Source organism: Crocuta crocuta, unplaced genomic scaffold, assembly GCF_008692635.1.
Source record: "Crocuta crocuta isolate KB4526 unplaced genomic scaffold, BGI_CrCroc_1.0 scaffold204, whole genome shotgun sequence".
In the NCBI taxonomy this organism is placed as follows: domain Eukaryota; kingdom Metazoa; phylum Chordata; class Mammalia; order Carnivora; family Hyaenidae; genus Crocuta; species Crocuta crocuta.
The window spans coordinates 1,040,841-1,065,880 of NW_027529603.1; the positions used below are offsets into that span (position 1 = coordinate 1,040,841).

General features: G+C 50.5%; 1 protein-coding gene across 2 annotated transcripts in view; it reads right to left on the bottom strand.

The window, feature by feature from the left end:
• Positions 1-18,947: 18,947 nt before the first annotated feature.
• Positions 18,948-25,040, bottom strand: part of AQP3 (aquaporin 3 (Gill blood group)) — a 6,827-nt gene continuing 734 nt past the window's right edge. Inside the window, exons 2-7 of one of the 2 annotated variants that reach the window (XM_077761831.1) lie at positions 24,845-24,997; positions 21,652-21,778; positions 21,142-21,279; positions 20,649-20,767; positions 20,082-20,299; positions 18,948-19,993 (exon numbers count right to left, since the gene is read on the bottom strand). In XM_077761831.1, coding sequence (XP_077617957.1) covers positions 19,825-19,993; positions 20,082-20,299; positions 20,649-20,767; positions 21,142-21,279; positions 21,652-21,778; positions 24,845-24,997 — 924 coding nt within the window. In that variant the 3' untranslated portion in view covers positions 18,948-19,824. The remainder of the gene's footprint in view (positions 19,994-20,081; positions 20,300-20,648; positions 20,768-21,141; positions 21,280-21,651; positions 21,779-24,844; positions 24,998-25,040) is intronic. The other variant, XM_077761832.1, reaches the window with a different exon arrangement.

Below are 25,040 nucleotides of genomic sequence, written 5' to 3' on the forward strand. Positions count from 1 at the left end.
GAGTTTGCTCCTATTATTCTCTCTCCCTCCTTGAATTCAGCATCTTATCATCTGTCTCTAACAATGGAGTCTTCACATAGCTGTCAACATGATCTAAACACAAATCTGATGAGGTCTCTCCTGTACTCAAAATCTTTGCATGGCTCCCATGGCCTTCAGGATGGTGTGTGGTTCCCTAGCCCTGCTCAAAAGGCCCCTCACATCCACCCAGTGCTCCAGCCTCTCCATCTCCCCTCTCACCTTGTCTTGAACACCTGGACTCCCTTGGGCCCTCTCTTCCTAGGACCATCTGTCCCATGACGTGCTGATAAATGCTTAACAACTGGCTCTCTGAGAAAAAAACGTGTGCATCTATCTACATATAGGAGTTTATTATAAATGTTATTGGTATAAAGCTGTAAAATAACACATTTTACAAATAACACTAAAATATACAGTGACCTTTATGGTAAATTCTACAATGCCAATTACTTTATTTAATACTTTCTTTCATTTTTGCCCACTCTCATATCTGTAGTTAGTTCGGTTGCAGTTCATCCACGATTTGACAAAATCAGACTATGAACAAATGTCTGACTACTATCTGATTCCAGAAAAAGTCTTCACATCCTTGACTAATGAGTATAGTTCTGATGTAAATGTTGGTTGATATTTTTATTTATATTAAAGGGTAAGACAAAAGTAAAAGAACAAAGATATGTGTTGAAACTTTACTTACTTGCCAATGATATAAGTGACCTTTTTTGCTGAATTGAATGATAGTTCTCAAATATTGGAAGAATGTTTCCTCAAGGTTTTGTGTTATTCACAATGTAGTGGCTACAGACATGACAAACTTTTTTTTTAAAGTTTATTTTTTATTCATTTTGAGAGAGAGAGCGTGTGCACCGGGGAGGGGCAGAGAAAGAGGAAGAGAGAATTTCAAGCAAGCTCCGCTAACAGCGCAGAGCCTGATGTGGAGCTCGATGCCACGAACTGTGAGATCATAACCTGAGCGGAAAGATCCCTGCTTGGGATTCTGTCTCCCTGTCTCTCTGCCCCTCCCTTGATTCCTCTCTCTCTCAAAAATAAGTAAACATTTTTTAAAAATAAATGATACAATTGATATAAATAACTTCAAGAATATACACAATAGTAAAATGCAGTAACAATTAGAACATGATGAATTTATTACCTTTGTTTTTTAATAATTTACGTAATTACAGGTCACCTGGGTGACTCAGTCAGTTAAGTGTTCGGCTCAGGTCATGATCTCACGGTTCTTGGGTTCGAGCCTTGCATTGGGCTCTGTGCTGACAGCTCAGAGCCTAGAGCCTGCTTCGGATTCTGTGTCTCCCCTTCTCTCTGCCCCCTCCCACTTGTGTACCCTCTGTCTCTCTCTCTCTCTCTCTCAAAATAAATAAACATTTTAAAAGTTTACAGGGGCGCCTGGGTGGCTTAGTCGGTTGGGCGTCCGACTTTCGCTTAGGTCATGATCTCGCGGTTGGTGGGTTCGAGCCCCGCGTCGGGCTCTGTGCTGACTGCCAGCTCAGAGCCTGGAGCCNAAAGCTTTATTTATTTATTTTGAGGGAGACAGAGAGAGCACAGTGAGGGAGAGGCAGAGAGACAGGGAGAGAGAGAAAGTCCCAAGCTGGCTCCATGCTGCCAGCACAGAGCCTGACATAGAGCTCCAACCCACAAACCATGAGATCATGACCTGAGTTGAAACTGAGTCAAACACTTAATTGAATGAGCCAGGACCCCCTAGTTTTTTTTTTTTTAATTTTTTTAAATGTTTTATTTATTTCTGAGAGAGAGAGAGGCAGTGTGAGCAGGGGAGAGTCAGAGAGAGAGGGAGACACAGAATCCGAAGCAGGCTCCAGGCTCTGAACTGTCAGCACAGAACCCGACGTGGGGCTCGAACCCACGAACTGTGAGATCATGACCTGAGCCGAAGTCAGATGTTTAACCGACTGAGCCACCCAGGCGCCCTAAGGCTCCCCTAGTTTAATTATTAATAATGGCTGTGTGTGGTAAGCACTTTGCAAAATATCTGCAAACTTAAAAATTAGCTCTTGTGAACCTGTGAGAGGGGGAGCTCCAAAACCTCTGCCCACAGCCTCCCTGGAAAACACCAACTGGCCCTTCTAGAATCAGGGTCCCATTACTCTGCCCTGACCTTCCCCAGGCTGGATGTGGGGCCTCGTGGGTCCCCACAGCCATGTGTGCTTCTCTCTTTCATGGCCTGTGAAGATCAAGGTACCTCACTTATTTTCAAGCTTGTTTTCCCTTTACATGGGGGTGGGTGGGAATGAGCAACTGGACCAACAATCTTATTCACCTCTGAATCTCTGGGGCTTAGAAAATGCCTGGCAGATAGAAGGCACTTGATAAATATTCGTGGAATGAAACAGAGAGGAGCTGAGGAGCCTTGCAGAGGGACACAGGGGAAAAGAGACAAGATTAGGGAAGTTGGGGTGTGATGAGAGGGTCTTGAGTCCAGGAACTCAGAATGTCTGGGAAAGTAGGGTGAGAATGTTCCCTAGTTGTCTTGGGAGCTTTTAGGCAAGGATGTCTGCATGTCTGTTCACGCTAATGCACCACTCTGCCCCCAAAAGGTCCAGGCTCCCCATCTGGACCCCACTCAGCCCAAATTTCAGCTGAGTTTTCTCTTAGCTTCCAGGACAAGTTATAACAGAGACTCCCTAGTCCTCAGTGACCGGGTTAGGGGACACTTTGTCTTTGATAGGCAAGGCCTGAAGAGATTCTCCCCATTTCACTGAGAAACAACTGAGTTCCAGGGCTGGCGGGTGTCTGACCCAAGGGTTAAATGTCCCAGGGCTTCCTCTTCAGTTATGAATTGCCCCAACTCTGGCTGAAGGCTGCAGGCTACCTTGTTCCCCAGCTCATCCTGTCCATCTGCTCTGCCTACTAACAAGACAGTCCTCGCTCCCATGGAGGGGCTGAGTGGAACACCTCTTCCCCTCCTTCCTGGGAAGCATCTCAAATAACAAGGCACCTCATCTCCCTGATTCACCATCACCTGCCCCTCCTACAGTCTTACCTGAATCCCTCCTGCTTTCATGATACCTCCTTTCCTTCCCAGAAAGGGACTTTGGCTCCCACCCTAGAAGTGAACTCACCAAAGGGCTGTTCTCTACTCCCCAGCCCCTCCCCAGCCCCATGACAGAGCTAGGAACCTAGCCCAACCTAGCTCTGTCTCTGCAGTTCCTGAAGGCCGTCACCAAGTGAGGGCAGCCAGCCTGCTGGAGCCACCGCTCCCATCCTTGACCTTTGCCTGGAATACACCTCATCTACCCACTTTCCACGGCACATGCACACACCACATCCTGGTGCCCAAGCTCCACTGTCCACCTGTCCAGACTTGCCTGCTGTCCTGCTGGCTGAAACACCCAACCCAGTGAGTCCTCTGTGGTAGAATGTCTCACTCAGGTCAGAGAGGAAGAGAAAGAGAAAGCCTCAGGGGACAACTTCCCATCATGCCTATGGCTGACATCCCTTCCTTAGCTTGGGAAGCTCCATGAAGGACCCCAGGGACCAGGTTACCAAATGCACCAGTTTTATGAATGGCATAGTGAAGCCCCAACAGGGAATTGAGGGTGTGGGCCCCGAGAGCCAGCCAACACCTCAGGGGTGTTAGTCAGGGACAGGACTTGAGCAGGAGCTGGGACCCTATGCATAGTCTCCTATCCCTGTCTCCTTGTTGCAAACCCAGAGGGCCCCACTGAGGAATCTGGGAGTGCCAGAGGAGTCACAGGTGGGTCCCACCTCTGGTAGAGGACAACCTTGCCTAGCAGAGTTTTGAGAGGTTGGACACCTCTAAAATCATCCGCAGCTCAGTGCTAAAGGGAGGAAAGGGGACAGACTTACCCAGTAGTCAGGGTTTCTTACCAGTGGCATACTAAATGGGGACCAGATAGAAGCAATGCTCCCTGGGGACAAGCGATAGGGTGCATCAGCAGCAGAGAATTTAAAAACAATAAAACTGACTAAAAGTCCTCCTGGTTCTGGGGTACCTGGGTGGCTTAGTCGGTTAAGCTTCCGACTTCGGCTCAGGTCGTGATCTCACGGTTTGTGGGGTTCGAGCCCCACATCGGGCTCTGTGCTGACAGCTAGCTCAGAGCCTGGAGCCTCTTTCAGATTCTGTGTCTCCCTCTCTCTCTGACTTTCCCCTGCTCATGCTATGTGTGTGTCTCTCTCTCAGAAATAAATAAAACATTAAAAAAATTTTTAAAGGGGCGCCTGGGTGGCTTAGTTGGTTAAGGGTCCGACTTTCGCTTAGGTCATGATCTCGCGGTTCGTGGGTTCGAGCCCCGCGTCGGGCTCTGTGCTGACAGCCAGCTCAGAGCCTGGAGCCTGTTTCAGTCTGTGACTCCCTCTCTCTCTGACCATCCCCTGCTCATGCTCTCTCTCTCTCTCTCTCTCTCTCCTAGAAACAAATTTTAAAAAAAATTTTTTTTAAAAAGTCCTCCTGCTGCTTCTCATTCCCATCAGCAGTAATTCTAAACAATGTTAGTAATAAAATACTTCCCCCAGATGGGATGTGCTACTCCCACTGTCCCTCCCCCCACTCCACTGTTCCCAACTCCAAATTCACCGCCAAATTCTGGTGCGTGAATTCAGATCCACATTATTTCTTAGATCATAAGACAATTTAATCTCATTGGAGAATTTATGGGTCCTTTTAGGACATCTTTTTCTGATTTCTACTTCTGAGCATACTAGAAATATTAACGAATTCCTACTAGAGTACTTGATTTGTTACTCATTCATTCATTCATCGACAGCCGTGGAAGCCCTACCAAGTGTGAGGTGCCTTGATATGCCATGGAGAACAAGTCACAGTCCCAGAGCTGGACGACTTACATGCCACATACAGAAGCTGATGAGTAAAACAAGAAGGTACAATGCAGATGTGAGAAGTAATAAACACAGGAGCCTGTGGGAGTTGAGAAGAGGTGACATCAGGGGTATCTTCCTGGAGGAAGGGACATCTACTCTAACAACTGAGAAGTGAGAAGGTGTTAGCCAGTCAAAAGAAATGTGAGGCAGAAAGGATGGTTCTCCTACCCACTCCTTACCCCTCCCTCCCCGAGAAGAGACAACTCATGCAAAGGTCCAGAGAGAGCCTAGGTACTGCCAACAGCAAAATTCTGTGTGGCTAGACTGGGTGGGAGCGCGGTGATGATGGTGGTTGACCTGAGATCCTGAGCTGTCTTGTGTTTGCTCCTGAGAGAGATGGGGAGCCACTAAAGGGCTGTGAACAGGGCAATGGCAGGCTAGATTAGCATATTAGAAAGCTTAGCTCAGAAGGCATGAATTTGGATGGGAAGAGCAAGAGTGGTGCAGGGAAATTGGTTAGGAGGCTGCTGCTTGATGAAGGCAGAAGATGTGGTGGGGGGAACAAAGAGAGTAGCATTAGGGATGGAAAAGGGGCATGGGTTTCAGCGAGGGTGCTGGGGAGTGATTGATGATGGGAATGCAGGAGCAAGAGGTGTGGGTGACTCCGGATGTCACTAGGGTGGTGCCCATCTCTGGACAAAGGGGAACAAAGGAGGAGAAACAGGCTTACGGCATAATTAGGTCTTATTTTCATATTTCTGATAAGAATTTCTCAAATTTGCATTGCTGCTTTAATGTGTCTTCAAATGTGTGAGGTTTATGATTTTGCAGATCAAGGCAGCCCCCAAAACACTCTTCACTCTGAAGAATTAAAATGAAATTTAGAGATGTGGCCCAAAAAAATGTACATTTCATTAACTCCATCACACTTTACCAATCATTCTCTCTTTCAGGCCTGGGGCTAAGAAATAGACAAGAAGCCTGGCTTCATAAGATTGACAATCTAGTAAATCAAAAAGTAATACAGGGGATGCCTGCGTGGCTCAGTCAGTTAGGCTTCCAACTTCAGCTTGGGTCATGATCTCACAGTTCGTGAGTTCGAGCCCTGCATCGGGCTCTGTGCCGGCAGCTCAGAGCCCGGAACCTGCTTCAGATTCTGTGCCTCACTCTTTCTCTGACCCTCCCCTGCTTGTTCTGTCTCTCTCTCAAAAATAACTAATAAACATTAAAAATAATAATTAAAAAAAGTAATACAGGATTGAGTGCCTGGGTGGCTCAGTCAGTTAAGTGTCAGACTCTCGATTTCAGCTCAGGTCCTGATCTCACAGTTTGTGGGATTGAGGGGGCTCTGCGCTGGGCATGAAGCCTGCTTGGGATTCTCTCTCTCTCTCTCTCTCTCTCTCTCTCTCTCTCTCTCTCTCCCTCCCCTGCTCACATGTGCACTCCCTCTCTCTAAATAAATAAATAAACTTAGGGGGAAAAAAGTAATACAGGGTTATAAAGTGTAGACACTTTCACATAAAACATTATTCTTGCTTCTTTGTTGTTGTTTTTACAAATGCATAGGTTTTATTGTCAAAGCAATAATGTCCATCAAAGGTATGTTGAAAACTATAAAAAATAAAAGCAAATTGCTCACAATTCAGAAACAACACAACACTTATGAACCCTTTTGTTCCTTTTCACTCTTTGACCTAAGTACTCTGTTGACATAATTAAAAACAGTTCTGTATAAGCCTGCTATAATGCCCTTTTCACCTAATGCCATGATTATAGAATAATGAACTCTCCAGAATAATGATATCAGTAGCTAAGAGACAAACCATTCTTTATCTCTTCCATCTTCTATCATTGGGCACTCAGCTTGTTTTCAACTTTGAAATTTTATTATTTCATTTTTTCATGCATAAATATGTATTTGTATTTCGATGTTTCAGTGGTATAAATAATATTGCAATGAAGATCTTTGGGCAAAGGCTTGGTCTACATCTCTAATTAAATTCCCAGGAATGAAATAACGGGACAAAGAATATAAGAAACATCCAGCTTTTTTTTTTTTAACCCTTTGTATATTTATCTCTCAAAACCATCAGTTTCATGGTATAAGGTGAGGATCTAATTTTTGCTTTCCAGAGACAAGCACGGATCATCTTCAGGTGTCTCCCTCACCCCCTTACCATGGCCCCCAGCTTCTTCTACTTCCTTCAGAGATCAGAAAGATAAAATCAAGAGGTGACATTGCAAGCTGCAATTCTCTTTGCCCTAATCACAAGAAAGTGCTTTTCCTTGTCCTATGAGTAACTGGCTTTCTCTAAGTGTCCTCACTTTCTGATGAGTAACTGCAAATGTGCTTCTCTGCTTGAACTTTGTCAAAAGCACTTGTGCCAAATCAGCTAAAAGGCCTTTGCAATGCTCAAAAGTAAATAAAGTAAAAGAACAGCAAAATATGACAAGGAATAACCAAGTTAATGGGTGTACAGCACTCACCACAGTGTCAGGCAATGTTTAGTGCTCAATGGGTAGTATTTATTCACTTGACACTCACTGAGCCCCTACCAGAAACCAGGCACTGTCCAGGCTCTGGGGACCTGGCAGTGGCTGAGACAGACATGGTTACTGCCTTCCTGGAGTGTCTTGTCTGGTGGGCAAGATGGCCTTAAGCACAGGACTATACAAATAAGTAGTTGATCATAAGTATTACGTGTCAAAGTACTAGGGGCCATGAAAGTGTATCATAAGGCATAGGTATAAGTCTGAGGGGACATCAAGGAATTCTAAAGAGGAAATAATAATAGTCAGTTTAATAAATGGAGATTTTAGGTCCAGGCTGAATGGACCTAAATGCCCAAATGTCACAGGTCCAGGTAGAGAAGATTCAGGGCTTCTGGCAAGGCCTCCACCCAGTACTCTTTCAACAGCCTGGGAATACTTGCTGGCCCCAGAGTCCAGCTACCATAGGGGTGAAAGGAAGCAGAGTGCCAGGGCAGAGTGTGAAGGCAAGCAATGTGGCAATTCCAGGTAGGGAAGCCCAGAGGAAGCCAGAGGCTGGAAAGGCAGGGGTACAGGCTCCGAGGTGCACACAGGTGGAGGACATCTACGCCAGAGGGAAAAGCCCATTTGGGGAGCTAGATGAGGGGTGAGTTAAGGAGGATGTTGATGATAGTGACAGGGGGAAGCAGAGATGGGCAGTGCTGGTGAACAAACAGGGGATGGGGGAAGATGATGACAGTCCCCAGGATTTAGAGGTGATGGGGATGACAGGAACAGGTGGTGACATCAAGGTGACAGGGGAGATGGGAGTGGAATTAACCAGTGACAGGGTTTGGGTAGAGGCAGTTGATAAAGAAGACAGGCAGGCTCAGATAACGACAGCCTTGGGCATGAGGCTGGGACAGGGATGGTGGCATCCTGAAGAAGGTAACACCGTGATGGGAACTGGGTCAGGTGACACCATGGTTAAGAAAGGGCCAGTGGTTGTGACGCAGGGATGATGATGAGGGTGACAAATGAGTGACAGAGTCAGAGAGGAGTAGTGACCATGAATGTGGCCCAGGGATGATAGGAAGTGTGAGTGGTGATGATGTCTGTGCTGGTGGCAAACTAGAGACACCCACTCCACCCCCTCCCCTGGGCCTGTTTCAACACCAGAACTCTTTCCTGGCCGCAGGTTCCATGACTCAGTACCACACATCAGCCAGCCCAGATAAGATCTCCAGATGCAGCCAGCGCCAAGGGGACTGGCTGGGTGCCCTTCCCTGCTATGCCCAGGCTGATCAGGGGACCCGGGTATGGAACCTTGGTGTCATCTCTGCGTCCTCCCTCCTGGGTTCACATCCACACCAGTATGAGGCCCACCAAGAACTCCTTGTATTCTCCTTGAAGAATACAACTTTTGCCACAAGTGTCTTAGCCAGGGCTTTGTCTATTCCCCCAGCTTCTTCCACAGCTGACCCCATTAGAAGATTTTGGGTCCTCTAATGCTCTGTCATAACCATTCCCTGAAAAGAGAGAGAAAGGAATTTGAGCTTCAAGGGTGGGGTGGGGGTCTGAATAATCCCATCCATCCAGCCCACAAATATCTATTGAGCCCCTCGCAGCTTACCAGAGGCTAGCTGTCACAGCCGGACCTGTGGTTCCGCTCCCTCTGAAGCTCGGTCTGAGGGATAGACATGTAGATGGCAGTCATCATCGAGAGAGTGCTATTCCCTTGTGATAGACGGGGCAAACTGCTTTTCAAAACCTGAGGAAAGTGGGCCCACTAAAGAAATTCTCAGGACTTGTGCTGATGAACCTTCTGCCCTTTGCTCAGCTGAATACCTTAAACAAAACTTAAGAGTATACCAAGGGGAGAATGTGAGAATGGAGATAAGAAGGGAAAGAAAATCACTGATATGCCTGGAGGCCAGGGTACTAAATAGGTTGAGGTGCCAAGAAAAAGGTGCCACTGTGGAGGAGGCAAAATGATTTCGAAGAACAGAGATATTTAATATTCAGTTTGAGCATGTTGGATTTGTACAAAGTAAACTCTCTCCAACTCCCCAAGCCTTCAGCACAGTTTGTTACTAACATAAAGACCTGCCATGAAAAAGGGATTTCTTTCCCTTTCTTTTTCTTCCTTCCTTTCCACCTTCTCTCCTTTTTCCCTCCCTTCCTCCCTCCCTCTGTCTCTCCCTCCCTCCCATCCTTTCTTTCTTCCTTCCTTCCTCTCTCTGTTTCTTTCTTTTTCTTTCCCTTTCTTCCTTCCTTTCTCTTTCTCTCTTTCTTACTCTCTTTTCTTTCTTTTCTTTCCTTCCTCCCTCTCTTCCTTCCCTCCTTTCTTCCTTCCCTTCTTTCTCCCTTCCTCCCTCTCTCCCTGTCCTTCCTCTCTCTCTCTTTTTCTTTTCCTTCCTTCCTCCCTCCCTCCCTTCCTTCCTTTCTTCCTTTCTTCCTCTCTCACTTTCTCTCTGTCTCTCTCTCTCTTGCTTCCTCTCTCCCTTCCTCCCTCCCCTCCATCATCTGAATCTAAGACTCTTCTAGGAACACCGGAAGAGAATTACAGAATGCTAGAGCTGGAGAAGTTAAGGATCAAGTCATCTCATCCCAACACTTGTGTGATCTTGAAGGGGAAACTGAGGCAGGGTGGTGCTGGAACTTGGTCTGAATCTCAGAGCAACCTGGGGCTCTTGACACCCAGGCTTCCCACCACACTTCCCTGATCTGGTCATTGTGCATCTAGTCTCCATAGAATTAAGGCTCTGGCCCCTGCTGTCTCCTCCCTGCCTCCCTAGCTTGGTGCTGGATGGGCTCAAAGGGGTCACTAAGCAAGAGCCTCAAGCTTCAGTTTCCCAGATCTTCCCCGACCAGGATAACCTCTAACCAAGCCTCACCCACCTTTCCAGTCTCATCTGGTACTCTAAGCTCCAGCCACACTGAATTTCCTCCAGCTTTTCTCAAACACTTGATCTCCTGCCACCAGGCCTTTGCACAAGCTGTTACCTCTACATGGAATACCCCACCTGGCTAACCCCTTCTCATCCTTCAGGTCTCACTATAGAGGTACAAGGCTGGCTTTATGGACAGATGGCCTTGGGGGCTTTTTAAGGCTATATGGCACTACAGAGGCCCCATGCTTGATTTATTTTTTTTTTAATTTTTTTTTTATGTTTTATTTATTTCTAGGAGAGAGAGAGACAGCATGAGCAGGGGAGGGTCAGAGAGAGAGGGACTCACAGACCGAAACAGGCTCCAGGCTCTGAGCTGGCAGTCAGCACAGAGCCCGACGCGGGGCTCGAACCCACGAACCGCGAGATCATGACCTAAGCGAAAGTCGGACACTTAACCGACTAAGCCACCCAGGCGCCCCATCCCCCATGCTTGATTTAATACTGTTGCTGTGTTGAAGTTCTAAATAATTTTTGAATAAGAAGCCTTGCATTTTCATTTTGCACTAGGCCCCCACAAGTGATGTAGCCAGTCCTGTAAAGGTGTTTTGTTCTCGTAAAATGTCCCGTTTCCAACTTTCCTTTGATTGATTGTATTGTAGTCTCCACTAATTAGGCTTCAAGTTCCATGACGACAGGAACCATTTGGTAGGCTCCAGCTCCCCCTTTCCTAATAGTCCTCAGTGTCTATTTGGGAATCCATTTTGTACAGATGGCCCTGATAGTTCCCTTGAGCCAGAGATGAAACAGTGACTTAGGCTAATCCAATCAGGTCAAGCCATCCTCATGACCCAGAAGTGGGCATGTGACCAACCTAGTCCAGTAAGAGAGCACCCTCTTTGCTGGGATTGCTATCACAGAGACGCTCCCTCCTCTCTGCTGGACATTAACAAGGAGCATGGTCGTTCTGTGTCTCCCTCTCTCTCTCTGCCCTGCCCTGCTCACACTCTGTGTGTCTCTCTCTCTCAATAATAAATAATGAAAAAAAATTTAAAAACAAAAAACAAGGAGCATGGAGGCTGCAGCTACTGCCAGGAATCTTGGAACTACAAGAGAATTCAGACTTAGGAAGAGGCTGACACCATGGCAGAAGGAGAAGAGAGACAGAAAGGACATGAGTGCTAGTTAATCCTCATCTGAAGTTTCCCTCTCATTTTTCAGTTATATAAGCCAATTCATTACCATTATTACCTAAGCCACTTTGAGTCAGAATTCCACCTTTTGCATCTGGATGGCTTCCTGCCTAATATTGTATGCATACATCTTGCTCATTGTAATATTCCTGGTACCTACCACACCCCACACCCTGGCATAAAAAAGATCTTCAATAATTATTTGATGAAACAAACAAATGAATGAAATAGACCCAAGTCCTCTGGCAGAAAGACCAGAGATCCTACTTTACACATGAGACCTTTCCAGGAGCCCTTCTGCAGAGCTTCTACTGGTTGCCCTGATCCTGCATACCTCCAGAGACCCCTACAGGTTTCCTTCTTTCCTGGCTGGGCCCAAATCTCCAGGACAGCCCAGAGCTTAGTCACTTTCTGTTTATCCCCAGGCAGATGGGCCTGCTGTGGTTCCTCTCTGCAGTTGGTGTCTCTGGGGTTAGAAGCTAAGGCGTGACTGGCTTCACCATTCACAGCATGTGAGTCTTGATCTTGGAGTTGTGAGTTGAAGCCCCACATTGGGTATAGAGTTTACTTTAAAAAAACTGAATACAGGGGCGCCTGGGTGGCTTAGTTGGTTAAGCATCCGACTTTCGCTTAGGTCATGNCTGGGAACCCAGTCCTGGATTGGCTGTTGCCTTATCCAGTAGTTTTGCCTCAGTCAGTTGGATTTGAGTCATCTTGCAATGTATTAGGAGCTAGCTTTTAATGTTTATTTATTTTTGAGAGAGACCGAGATACAGAGTGTGAGCAGGGGAGGGTCAGATAGAGTGGGAGACACAGAATCCGAAGCAGGCTCCAGGCTCTGAGCTGTCAGGGCAGAGCCCGATGCAGGGCTCGAACTCACAAGCTCTGAGATCATGACCTGAGCCAAAATTGACTGCTCAATGACTGAGCCACCCAGATGCCCCAGGAGCTAGCTTTTATAACTAGACTCAGCCTCCTGCTGTGTAGAATGGCAGTGAGGGTGAGGACCCATTGATTCCAGAGGGTGAGATGACCCTCGCTGTCTGGTTGCCTGGGATTCTAAACTATGAGACAAACCGGCAGCTCTAGTAGCTGGAAATGGGTGGTTTTAGTCAATCCTGCTCTTCTCTTATTCAGTAAGTGTTTATCAACAGCTCCTGTGTGCCGGCCCGATCACTGGGACTCTCAGTCACATTCTTTAAACCTCCTACTTCCTGACCCCTCACTCTGAAAATCTGGGTTATGGCCTCAAACCCTAAAGGCTTCCCAACCCTACATCCGGGCCAAACCCACATCCTGTGACCCTCATCTCTTCATCCTCTGTCTCTGCACTTCTCCCTGCCCCCACCTCCAGCCTGTCAGATGTATCGTTTGCCTTTGTTGCCCTCATCCACAGATATGTGGCTTCTGGTGACCCATGAGTAGAAGTGTATTTGAGTGCGAGTGTTGAGTAAGTGTGTATTCAAGAGTGAGTGCCCCTGAGGGTGTTAGTGTGTGCTTGAGCATGCATGACTGTGAGAGTGTGCATATGTGAAAGGACATGGAGTATAGGCGTATGTGTCCATTTGATTATGGGCATACGTGAGTGCACATAAGCGTATCTAAGTATGTTTGAGCATCTGAATGTGTTGGGTGAGTGAAAATCAATGTCAGAGTATGAGTGTGCATGCATGGGTATAGATGGGTTGAGCGTGGAATGTTGTAGGGGGAGGGTCAGTGAGTGAGTGAAGGTGTAAATGTGTTTGTGGGAGGGGCGCCTGGGTGGCTTCTTCGGTTAAGCGTCTGACTTTCGCTTAGGTTATGATCTAGCGGTTCGTGGGTTCGAGCCCCGTGTCGGGCTCTGTGCTGACTGCCAGCTCAGAGCCTGGAGCCTATTTCGGAATCTGTGACTCCCTCTCTCTCTGACCCTCCCCTGCTGTCTCTCTCTCTCTCCTAGAAATAAATAAAAAATATTTTTTAAAAAATGTGTTTGTGGGAGCATAAACACACCCAGGCCATCTTCACCAGTTACAGCAGACATACCTTCACGTGTATGTGAGCACACATGCCCATCTAAAGACCAAAAGTGGCTCAAAGCTATACACCCTTCGTCTGATAAAGGGAAGACTTTGTCCACAGGCCAGGGTCACTCTCTCATTTCCACCCCTGACATAGAACTAAGGATCTAAGGGAAAAGAGCTCCCTTTAACTAGCAGCCTGCCTCCCTGCTTAGGCCAGGCCAACTCCCCCCTCCTTCAGCCCATTTCCGGCCAGGCCCTGGCAGTGACCCTGAGCAGAGAGGCAAAGGATGAGGGCGGTGGGCAGGACATTCCAGGTGCCTCCTTGGCTATGGGGGGCATCTCCCTGGAGACAAGAGGTGGACCATATCCAGATGATTATCAGGGCTCCCAGACTTCTCTCTCCCCTCACCCAGCCTCTCCCAGCCACGCCTTTTTGGCTCTGAGAGCAGTGAGGAAGCCTGGCAAAGGCCCACCACTCGTCACAAAGGTTTCCAGAAAAAGGCAGAGGCTGGGGGATAGTGGGAATATACCAGAATGACTTCTCAGAACAAGAGACTGGAAAAGCTAGTCAAAGTGATTAAATCTGGGTTAAGGCTTTGTCCCCAGAGAGCTCTAGGCATGGGAAAGGTAATGCTTACCTCTTCTCCACACCACAGGTTACCTCAGTTTGAAATGAAGGCATGGGCAAGGTGGTCAAGGGAAGGGACCCTGAAAGGGACCAGGTCACTTTTCAGCCTACTCATAACTTCATCCCACTGGCAACCTTGGCTTTCCATAAGACCTCCCCATTAGTGCCCCCGACCCTCAATGCCTACCGCTGGCCTCCTGTGCTTTGGTCATATGCAAGGATTTTTTCCCTACTCCCAAAGCTGCTGAATCTCCCAGTGTGCTAGTAAGAGCTGGAAAAACCCATGGGGTCATGCTAATTATCCTGGTCTGTCCCATTCTTGAAGAGCTAAAGCAAGATGGCAGTGAGACCTGAGGAAGGACTTCCTGACAAGGCAGTGAAGCAAGGCTGGGAGATGCCAATTGGGATTTTGCCTCTGCCTTCAACCTCTTTCCCCTCACCCCATACACACAACCCTCTCAATGCTACAACCATTCTCAACCCCTACCAGCTCCCGGAAGCCCCATGAGATGGTAGAGTAAGCACCTCTCTCTTTCTCAGGAGCCTGAGTTTTATGGAGAAAAGCCAGGGTGGGAGGGGGGCTCTGGCTTCCATCTCCCCTCACCCTAGTCTTCCCAGGGAAAGCTGGGTCCATTTGAGTCAGAGAGGCTGGGGCTAGACTCCCAGGCTGACCAAGACCCCACAGAAGCTGCAAGCAGCCTGGGACTGGAGGAGATGGCCTTGGAAAGCCATCCAAGCACGGCTTGACTTCACACTCTCCCTCTCAGCAGTACACAGGGAGGTCCCAAGGAAGTATGATAATAGCAGTAATAATAACATTAGTCTATATTCTGTAGCACTTACTGTGGTATCTGGCACTGTTCTGTACATCTATTAGCTCACTTAATCCTCACCTTGTGCAACCCAATGAGGTACTGTTCCCAAGCCCATTTTACAGATGAAGAAACAAAAGAGCAGAAAGATGAAATCTGTCAAGGATCCAGCGGGAACACTATATCCTCAGAGGGCTTCACTAAAGTGAGCTTGTGAAGGGACTACAGAGGTAGGGTCAGGGTCATAGGGACCAAAAAAGGGGTAGCCTGGGGACTAACTAACAACAGGCAGCAGAAGAGAGTAGTGTTACTGGGATGCAGTGTAAGCCCTGCAAAAGGCATGAGCACCCTGGCCTTTCCCCCCACCCACACCCCACCCTCCCAGCCCTCTGATTTTTCCTGCCTGTGCTTCCTGTTTGCCAAAGTCAAGGGCAAGACAGGAGCAAGAGGGCCCAGGTGATGGAGACCATAGATATTAGCTTCCTGAGGCACAGAGCAGGCCAGAGATTGGATCTGGGGGATAGAGGCCTCCATGTGCCTAAGGTACCATGGCTGGGAAGGGCTGGTGGTCTGGACCCAGAGCCTTGCTCCCCAAGATGTCACAAAGTGGTGTCTGGGAAAGGAGTTGCAGGGAACCAGGTTGGGGACAGGAGACTGGATTGAAATGCAGGCTTTGCTGCATTTGCTCTGTGATCCTGAGTGAGACTCTGAGTACCAGTTTCCCCTTTACACAAAGAGAAGGTGAGTGCCATTCTGGGACAGCCAAGGTGCCCAGACCAGAAACAGCCTCAGTTCCCACTGCCACTCTCTCCCTGATGTCAAAGAAACCTGGTATCAAAGGCGGAGGCCCCAGGCGTGGAGATGCTGAGTCCCTGAGGAAGCCACCCCCACTTGCTGCCCACTTAGGACTCAGATGTTCTGTGATGAGCACTCTTCAGTCTTCTCGAGGGCCCCAGTGCCTTAGTCTCTGCTCCGTTTGCCAGTATTCCCTGGCTCACAACACAGGAACCCACCTCAGGAGAGGCTCCTTTGTCTCAGTGAGGGGGTGCAGGGCCTTGCCTAGGCCAGCATCTTCACAGACCCTTCCTTAGGAGATCAAGGGCATCTCTGGCCTCTGGGGTCTCTGTATAGGGTGGAGTAGTTCCTCCTCTCCTCTTCCCACCCCACCCAACTGTGCCCCACCCATGCTTCCCCAAGCCTAGGGTGAGCCCCACCCAGGTTTTCAGACAAACAAAATCAAGGGGAAAGAGTTAGCAAGAAGGAGGGAGGTCATTACCAAGAATTAAGGAGGAGGCATGCCCTAGGGTGAGACAAGCGGATTGGGCTGGCAGTAAAGTCACTCCTAGGTACAAGCAGAGATGGGCTCTGAGGTATACCAGATGTACACTTAGAGGTACACAAAGAAAGTTCCAGCCACAAAGAGTCAGGCAATGACAGAAACACAGAAAGGGACAGAGACTTGGTTGGCCAGAGGCACAGACACACAGAGACGTAAGACATACTGAGAGAGAAAGACAGCCACGCCCAGAAACACTGAGAAATGCACACTTGCATGTGTGCACACACTCAGAGATAAGCACACAAGGAAACAGGAACCAAGCTCAGGTTTCAGGAAGGCTGATTTCTGTCCAAACAAGTCAAAACTTTAAAGAAACATGGGTGCCTCCAAAGCGAGCTGCAGAGTGGACTGGATGCAGGAAGGACAGAGCTGAGGGGTGGGATCTATCTACCCTCCCACATGATGCCTCCAAACCCACCCTGTAAAGTGGATTAAGGCACTTCCCCAAAGGAGATGAAGACCTTTCTTTCTCGAACGTGCTATCAGTCACAACTACTAATGGGAAGCATAGTCTGAACATGAGTGGGGAGGTGGGAAGCTTCCCTCCTGCCCACGAAAGGGTCACAACTGCTGCTTGGTTCATGTCCCTACCAGACCCTGCCCTGACTCACTGCTCCTGGCCTGGCCAGGCCTGAGCCTTTCTCAGGAGTCTGACCCTCCATCCAGCACATTCCCTGGGCTGCCCACTCCTCTGATCTCTACACCTGTACATATCACCCTCTTGAGTTTCCCTTCTATCCCTCTCCAAAAGCCTCCTCAAGTCAAGGCCCAACAAGCCATCACCCCTACTCCTCCTCCCCCTTCTCAGGAAATTCAGGATCCGTGGAAGGAATCTGAGGCAGTAGAAGATGTGGAATTCAATGACTTAAAAAAAACAGCCTTCAGCACCTCTCCACCACCACCCCCCCTCCTCCCCAATTCTGCAGGAAAAATCATAAGTGACATTTATTGACTATTTACCTTCTTCTGGTCACTATGCCTAACTCCTTTTCATGAATTATTTCCCACTACCTCTTCCTCTCAATGCCTCTCAATTCACAGATGAGGAAACTGAGGTTCAGGGAAAGAAAAATGACCCCCTCAAAGTCACACAGCTAGAAAGAGGCCAAGCTGGGCCTGGAATCCGGGTTTGACTTCTCTTTAACCACTGCACCAAAAGGCCTCCCCCCAGCCCCTGGGCTGACTAGTCAGGATCAGCTGCGGGATATGAGAGGAAAGGATGACAGAAGGCATTGGGCATGCTGGAGAGGACACCAGGGTGGGGGCACCAGACGTAGGACTGGTGTAGCTGGAATGAAACTCTAAAGCCACATTCCCCTCCCAAGCCTGGCCCTGCCTCCCCAGAGGGCCTGGGAAGGGGACACTCCCTCTGGCTCAGGTCTCTCCAACATTCCAGACACACCTCTTGGGAGCTGGGGACAAGGAGGGGTTGGAGACCTGAGATGGACCAGCTTTCTCCCACCCCCACCTCCCCAGAGTCCTGGCTGTGTGGTCCTGCATTTGCCACCCACCCTCTCTGGGCCACAGTCTCCTCAACCATGAAGTGGCTGGGGAACACCAGCTTAATCTCTTAAAGACCACATTTCTCCTGCCAGACCCAGGGATCCTCTGGCTGCCCTGGGGTTAACTCTGCAGGAGGGCTACGGTTGAGGCCCGCCTTCCCTTTTATTCTCAGAGAAACTTGAGGAGGATCTGGTAAAGAGGTAGGGAAGGAGAAGGTGAGAAGGGGCACATGATTTCTGGACAGAGCTTCCTGGGCTGAGGGGTGCCAAGTCCATTGCCTCCCTGGGCAGTCAGGACAATAGGTTGGTCCAACCCCAGCCTTATGGACAATGGAGGTGTCTCAGACTGAAGAAGTGAGAAGAGCAGGGATGAATGTAGCCCCGGGTGCAGACAACCAACTGCAGAAGATAGTGGAAGGGTGGGGAAGAGCAGGGGTGACTTTTTAGAGAAGGGGACACTAGAGCAGACCAGGAAGATTTCAGTGAGTGAGCACTTTGGAGCAAGGGTCCAAAGGTAGAAAGGCACAGAAACACACGAAGTAGTCTGGGGTGATGGAGCACTGTGAGGGGAGCACTATGAGGGGATAGGTAGGGACTGTGTGCCAGGTCCCGGGGGAGGTGAGTGCAGGAGGGAGGGTTTGGGATTGTGTCTGAATAGCCAGCAGAGCCTTGGAAAGAAGCCCACTTTTAACACTGGTGTCAGAAAGATCCCTCTGGTCCTGTATAGTCTGGCTGGGGCCAAACTGGAGGCAGGGAGGCTGCTAAGGGGACTGTGGTCAAGGTCTGGGTAGAGTTAACAGAGCCTAAACAGCTTCAAGCTATAGAAGACTATACAGATTCCTAGTCTAATTGGCATCCTCCAGCAACAGGGAACTCACTACTTCTTTAATAGCAACCCTCCCCTTTGGGCAGCTCTGCCTGGGAGAAAGTTCTTTCCTAGGCTAGGTTCAAGCCTGCCTTCCTGGGATGATGCGTGGGTGCAGGGATCAGAAAGGAGATGCCATTCATTATATAGGAGAATAGAAGCTTGGGAGAAAGGGTGGGGCCACTAAGTTCAAGCTGAGTACTTGGTGAAGAGGTTCGTTGACCTGTCTGTGGGACGGACTCTTGACCCTCAAACAGGGCCTGAGTACTGCCCCTAGGGTGCCCTGACCAGGTGAGACACCCGCTGGGCAGCCTAGGTAATTGTGGCTGGACACAATGAAGCTCCTTAGCTGGCCCCAGGACAACAGCAGAGCAAGCAGAGAGAAATTTGCACAATTGGCAATTTTAGGTACACATTTTATTGGTTTTTTATATATATATATAAAAGGCAAAAGAGTACATGTGTTGAGTGGAGGATTAAAGGGGTGAAGACCCTATGTAGACCCTAAGTAGAGTCTCCCAACCCCCACCCCTAAAACTCTGACATCTGCTATGTATATTAAAAAACAAAACAAAACAAAACATGAAACTTACACCTGGACTTCACCCCACCACCACACATACCTACATTATGACAGAAATACATTCTCTGTTCCTACTTATGTACAGCCAGAGCTCCACACCTGGGCTGGCATCCCCTCCTCCTGGCCCTATCCCCATATTCCCTCCCTACCTCCCTCAAAGCCTATAGAAGCCCCCTGCTTAGAAAAACGGGCACGTACACACGTGCAGACACACACACGCATGCACGCACACACACACTCAGAAAGAAACACATATCTGGATCCTCCTCCATATGGAGCCCCCGAAACATGCAGACCCCAGGCACTTTCTTCACTCACAGAGGGGACATACCACATATGGACCTTCCCCTGGGCTCCCCCCACAACTAGAATCCTTTCCACTTGGTCCCTTGCCCTGAATATCTAGGAAACTACACACACACACACACACACACACACACACGCTCAAACACCCACTGCCTATTCTCACTTTTGGGGAGACATAGGGATATGTTGGCCCTGCTTCCTGTCCCACCACAGCTTAGAGACAGTGTCCTAAGGTCCCATTTGGGCAGGGTCCAGCGGGGAATCCCGAAGGAGGCCGTCCACTAGGGTGGGAGTTTCTTCGTCCGGGAGGCAGACCACAAAGGCTTCCGAGGAGCAGCCCCTGCACAGTCTGTGGCTGCTCAAGGGAGAGGGTGGGGAGGTGGCCCCTGCCCACTCAGATCTGTTCCTTGTGCTTCACGTGGGCCAGCTTCACATTCTCCTGCTCAGTGGAGGGTGGAGGCTGCTCCAGGTGGCAGCCGATCATGAGCTGATACACGAAGACTCCCGCAATGGAGCCCAGGAGAGGAGAGACAATGGGCACCCACCACCAGTGGCGGCCGGTCCTGGGGACAGACATACGTGGTCAGGGGAGGGGAGGGTGGCAGAGGGGAGGCAGGCTGGGGCAGGCTGGGTAGGGGGGGCTGCACTCACGTGAAGACTTCGGAGCCCCAGCCAGCAATGGCGGTGAAAAGGCGTGGGCCAAAGTCCCGGGCGGGATTGACAGCGTAACCAGAGTTGAAACCCATGGAAGTGCCGATAACGAGGACCACCAGGCCCACAGTGAAGGCCTCCAGGCCGCGGGGGACAGGGTTGTTGTAGGGGTCAACAATGGCCAGCACACACACGATGAGGGACGCTGTGCCAATGAACTGGGGAGTGGGGAGGGCAGGATGAGGAATGGCTCCTACCCTCCCCTCTGGCCCCTCCTCTGTCCTTGGGCTCCTGGAGCCTTACCACTTCCCAAGTTCACCTCTCTCCAGCAGTGGTGCTAGAATTTTTGCATGCATAAAGGATCCCCTGGGGAACTGGCTAAAAATGCAGATTCCTAGGAATCTGCATGTTTTTTAAGTACCAGCCACCATGATTCTGATGTCAGTTTCCCCACACAATGAGAAACCCTGCTATAGACAAGGAGTCCTGTCCCCCAGCCCTCCCTGAGATGCTCAGAGCAGCTTGGCCCTCCTCTCTGTGTTCCCCTTACGAGTCCCCAGCCCATACCTGGTCGAAGAATCCATTGACCATGTCCAAGTGTCCAGAGGGGTAGGTGGCAAAGATGCCAGCTGTGCCATTGGGGCCCGAGACTACAAGCTCATTCTTGGCAAAGTCCCAGATCGCATCTGGTGAAAGATCAGACCCAGAGTGGGTGTCGGCAGAGGCTTACACCACTCTCCTGTCTCAGGCCGGTGAGGGGGGCCCACCCTCCTGCGGGATCACTCGTGAGCACATCACAGCTGTATTACTCAGGAGTCTATGGAGGGGCGGCGGGGATCGGGTGGGGGTGGTAAGGATAGTAGATGGCCTGAGACTCTATTGTTGCCCAACTTGTTTCTTTTGCCTTGTGCCCCCGACCTTGGTCCTGTGTGGTGAATAAGTGAGTCATGAGCCAGGGCCTAGGCAGGCCCCAGCTGTCTGTCATCAAAAGTCCTGGTACCGGGAGGTCCCAAGTAGAAAACAGGAGGTAGTGGGGGGTGGCAGGGTGGGGAATGCTTACCATAATACAGCCCAAAAACAATTCCAGCACCCAAGAAGGCTCCCAGCGTCTGAGCCAAGGCATAGATGGGCAGCTTGATCCAGGGCTCACGTGCCAAGAAACACATGGCAAAGGTCACAGCAGGGTTCAGGTGGGCCCCTGGGCAGAGGGGAGATGGGGACCTATTAGTCACTGTAACCTGCCACAGTTGGGGAGGCCAGGATCTCTAACTGTCACATTCCCCTTCTTTGGCCCTAGTGGGCAGAGGTGCAGAGAAGGGTTTCTTATACCAGATGGTGGGTTGGACTATGTAACAGGCCAACTCTGATAATCTGATTCCAAGGTGAGAGTCAGAGGTTCAAAGTATCAAGTTCCTTCTCCACTCTCCACTTCTAAGGGCTCAAGGGCTCAAAGCTGAGGCCACAGCTATCCTCTGCCCTTGGGAGAAGGGCCCCCACCACCCCATTCCCCAGTTGGGCACCTTGGGGAATGCCCTTGAGGGTAATGACTGAAGGTGGAGCAGGGCCTTACCAGAGACCTGGCCAGCAACAAGGATGCCCAGGGTGACAGCGAAGCCAAAAGCTAGGTTGATGGTGAGGAAACCACCGTGGGTGCCCCGGCTGAGCACCACCTGGGCCACGGAGCCACAGCCAAACATCTGTATCAGGAAATAGAACCAGGCAGGGAGAGTGAGGCCCAGCAACTCTCACTCCAGAAGAAAAGGGTAAATCCAGCAACCTCCACCTGCCGTCATCAGAACAGGAAGCCCTTCCTGGGGGAATCCAACCCCAATCCCCTCCTGCTGTCACTGCACCCTGAAGAAGCAGCAGACATGCCCTCCCACCCACAATGCCCAAACTCTAACAGAGCCCTGTGGAGGCGACTGGAAGAAGAGTCAATGACTGGGAGACATCATCTCTGATGAAAAATCATCTTCTCTGATTTTTCTGGAATCTCAGTAGGAGTGAGGTGTAGGGGAACAGCTTTCACCTTAGCATAGTTTCTCCTCCAGCCCTTCAGGCCTGGCCCACAAAGTGGGAAGGCTCTCACTCATCCCCCACCCCCACTCTCCCCGCACTTGCCTCCTTCCGTGCCACAGAGAAGAGCTGGACGTGGCGGGGGAGGGGGGCAGAGGGGGCACAGAGAAATAGGGAGGAGGCCAGAAGTCAGGCTGAGTCCACTTCTCCTGAATCTGGAATGTCAGAGCCCCTGCCCTGACCCTGTTCCTGTCCCAGAATCTCCTCTCTCTACCGCCCCTGACCTCTCTGCCCTCAGGAGTCCAGGTTCCCTACACAGGTGTGGAGGTCCTAAAGACAAAGATCTGAGTGGCTCTTCTCACCAGCCCTGGCCTGGGACTCAGGGCTGTGCAAGTGGAGAGACTGGCTCTAAGCTTTCTGACAGGGATGGAGGGATTCAAGAGGACTAAGGTCCCTGATGTCCTGCAAGTACAGAACATCCTGTTCCTCTGGTTTAAATGTAAAAATGTTTCTGTGCCAGCTGTAAAGAACTATCACCTTGAGCCCCCAGAGCGCCCTCCAAAGCTGCTCCAGGCCCTGCCCTGGGCCTCCTCTTCTACCTCCCTATAACTGAATGTTTTATGCCTACCCAGGGGGCAGTTTCCAAGACTTGGGCTAAGGGCCCTTGTCTATTCTGACAGGTCAGCATCCTGTCCTACTGGGTTGTTAAGCATTTTGATTATCAACCCTCAGAAAGACAGAGAGATAGTGGGGAAGCCAGCGGCAGTGATGTGGGGCAAAGGTGTGTAGGCAGGTGAGAGCAAAGATCAGAGATTGTGAGTATGTGGGGGGTGGGGGGAGGCACATGGGGGTCTAGGGCACCCTGCCTTGCCTGGCAGGCCCTGGCCTCAGCTCCTTTCCTGCCTGAGGCCCAAGGCTGGCTTCATCCCAGGAGACCTTGGAGGGAGAAGCTGCCAGAGCCAGTTCTACTACCTTGGGGCTAATCTTCCTCTTCCTCCCCCTCCTTCCCCCCACTCCCCACCTTGCTAGGTACCCCAGAGAAAGGGGCTCCCCTCACCCCAAGGCCAGCCCTGATCCTGCCACTGCAGGCTCTAGGTCCCCGACTCACAGCGGTATGTAGGCAAGCCCTTCCCCACCACTCAGCGGTCTCGCAGGCTTGCCACCCCGCCCCCCCCCACCGCCTCCCAGGGAGCCGTTGAGGTTCTGCTTTTCACTGACACCAGATGCCTTACCACTCACCTGAGCCTGAAAGCCTTCACAAAAGTAACACCCTCTTTTTGTGGTTGGGGATAAACCAGATGATCCTGGGGCTCAGGTACAAGGCCTGACTGCTTCTTTGTGGCAGAGGCAAACTGAGATGTGGGAGGAGATGGGGAGGCCCCTCTGTGAATGTGGAAGCCAGCTTCCCCTGTGCTGGCAGCTCTTGAACAGAGGGCTGGACTATAAATCAGATAAGCAGTGAGGGACACAAGGCTCTGGGGCAGGAGGGGTGAAAAGCACGGGCCCCTCCACCCTTCTCAGCATGGGGAGAGAAAGGATGGGGATGATGGGTAGGGCCTCTATTCTTGTGAGGGGCTGTGGATAAAGTGCCCCATCCAGCTCCTCCTTACTATTCCTGGAAGACAGAGGTGAGCCTAAGATCTTGTCTCCCCAAGGCGCCCGTTCTACCACCACCACCCATTTGGGGTGGGCAACCCCAGCCCTACTTGCCTCTAGTTAAGCTCCCTAGTCCACAGGGGGCTGGCTGGTCGGCACCACTTACGGTCAGGGCTGGGGCAGGAATGGAAAGACCCATCCGCTGCAATGAAGCAACTGAACCCAGAAGTAACCCAGGAGAAAACAGGTGTAACCACATGAGGGGCTAAAAATCAGAGAGTAGCTGGGACAGGAAATGGAGACCCTGAGGGGTGTGTGTCTGTCAGAGCCAAAAAATGCAAACAAAGTCACCCAGGAACAAGCTAGGGATGAAACTGGTATAACCAGGGACTAAACTGACCGGGGAGTAACCCAGGCAATGGAAGTGGCCTACCCAGAGAACCCACAAAACTCAGAGGCTGCGTTAAAGGCTGGAGAGTAACTTGGTGCTTTGGCACAGAAGATGACAGCACCTGTCTGGGTAACTGACAGAGTCTGGGAGCCGTTCAGCACAAGGGGAGCGACTTTAGCAACACCACGTCCCCTGTGCCCAGGGCCCAGCTGTCTTCCACAGCCTCATATCTTCAGGATCCTCCTTTCTTCCAGTTCTGCTGTTTGCACCCTGTGTGCCCTCCGCCCTCTGCCCCCACCCGTGGCAAACTATCCTCGCATCGGGGAACTTTTGGACTTTCTGAAGCTTAATTATTCATTAGGGGCCAGATATCCAGGACCCAAATAATCTAATAGGGGCCCATTTGCCAATGCTTCCACTGCCTCCCAGAGCAGGGAAACCGGGGAGGTGAGAGCCAGGAGAAGACGCTGCAGGTCTCAGACTGCAGGGATGACCGCAGCCCACAGGCTGGGGCACTGGTGAGAGGGTAAAAGCACCAGAGGAGTTAGTCGAGTGAGTAACAGCTGGCACTCTGGCAAGAGTCAGGGCTGTCACAGACGGTTAGAGCTATGGGAGAAGAGCACTCTGGAACGGGTCAAGGTGGGGAGCAGAGCTGGGAGAGGGGTCGGGTTGTCTTGAAAAGCAGCCCCTCCAGTGAACAGAGGGGTCGGGGAGCGTGGGGGCTGGAGAGAGAAGGGCTCCTCCGGACCCCTCCACTCACCACGAGGATGAGGGTCCCCAGACACTCAGCCAGAGCCTGGCGAAGCAGCCGGTAGCGGATGTGGAGCATCTCCCCGCAGCGGGACACCAGCTCCTTCTGTCGACCCATGGCGGGAGTGGCGGTGGAGCGGGCTGGGGCGGCGAGCGGCGAGCGCTGCAGGAGGAGGCGAGGCGGTGGTAGTGGCCCCGAGCACCGG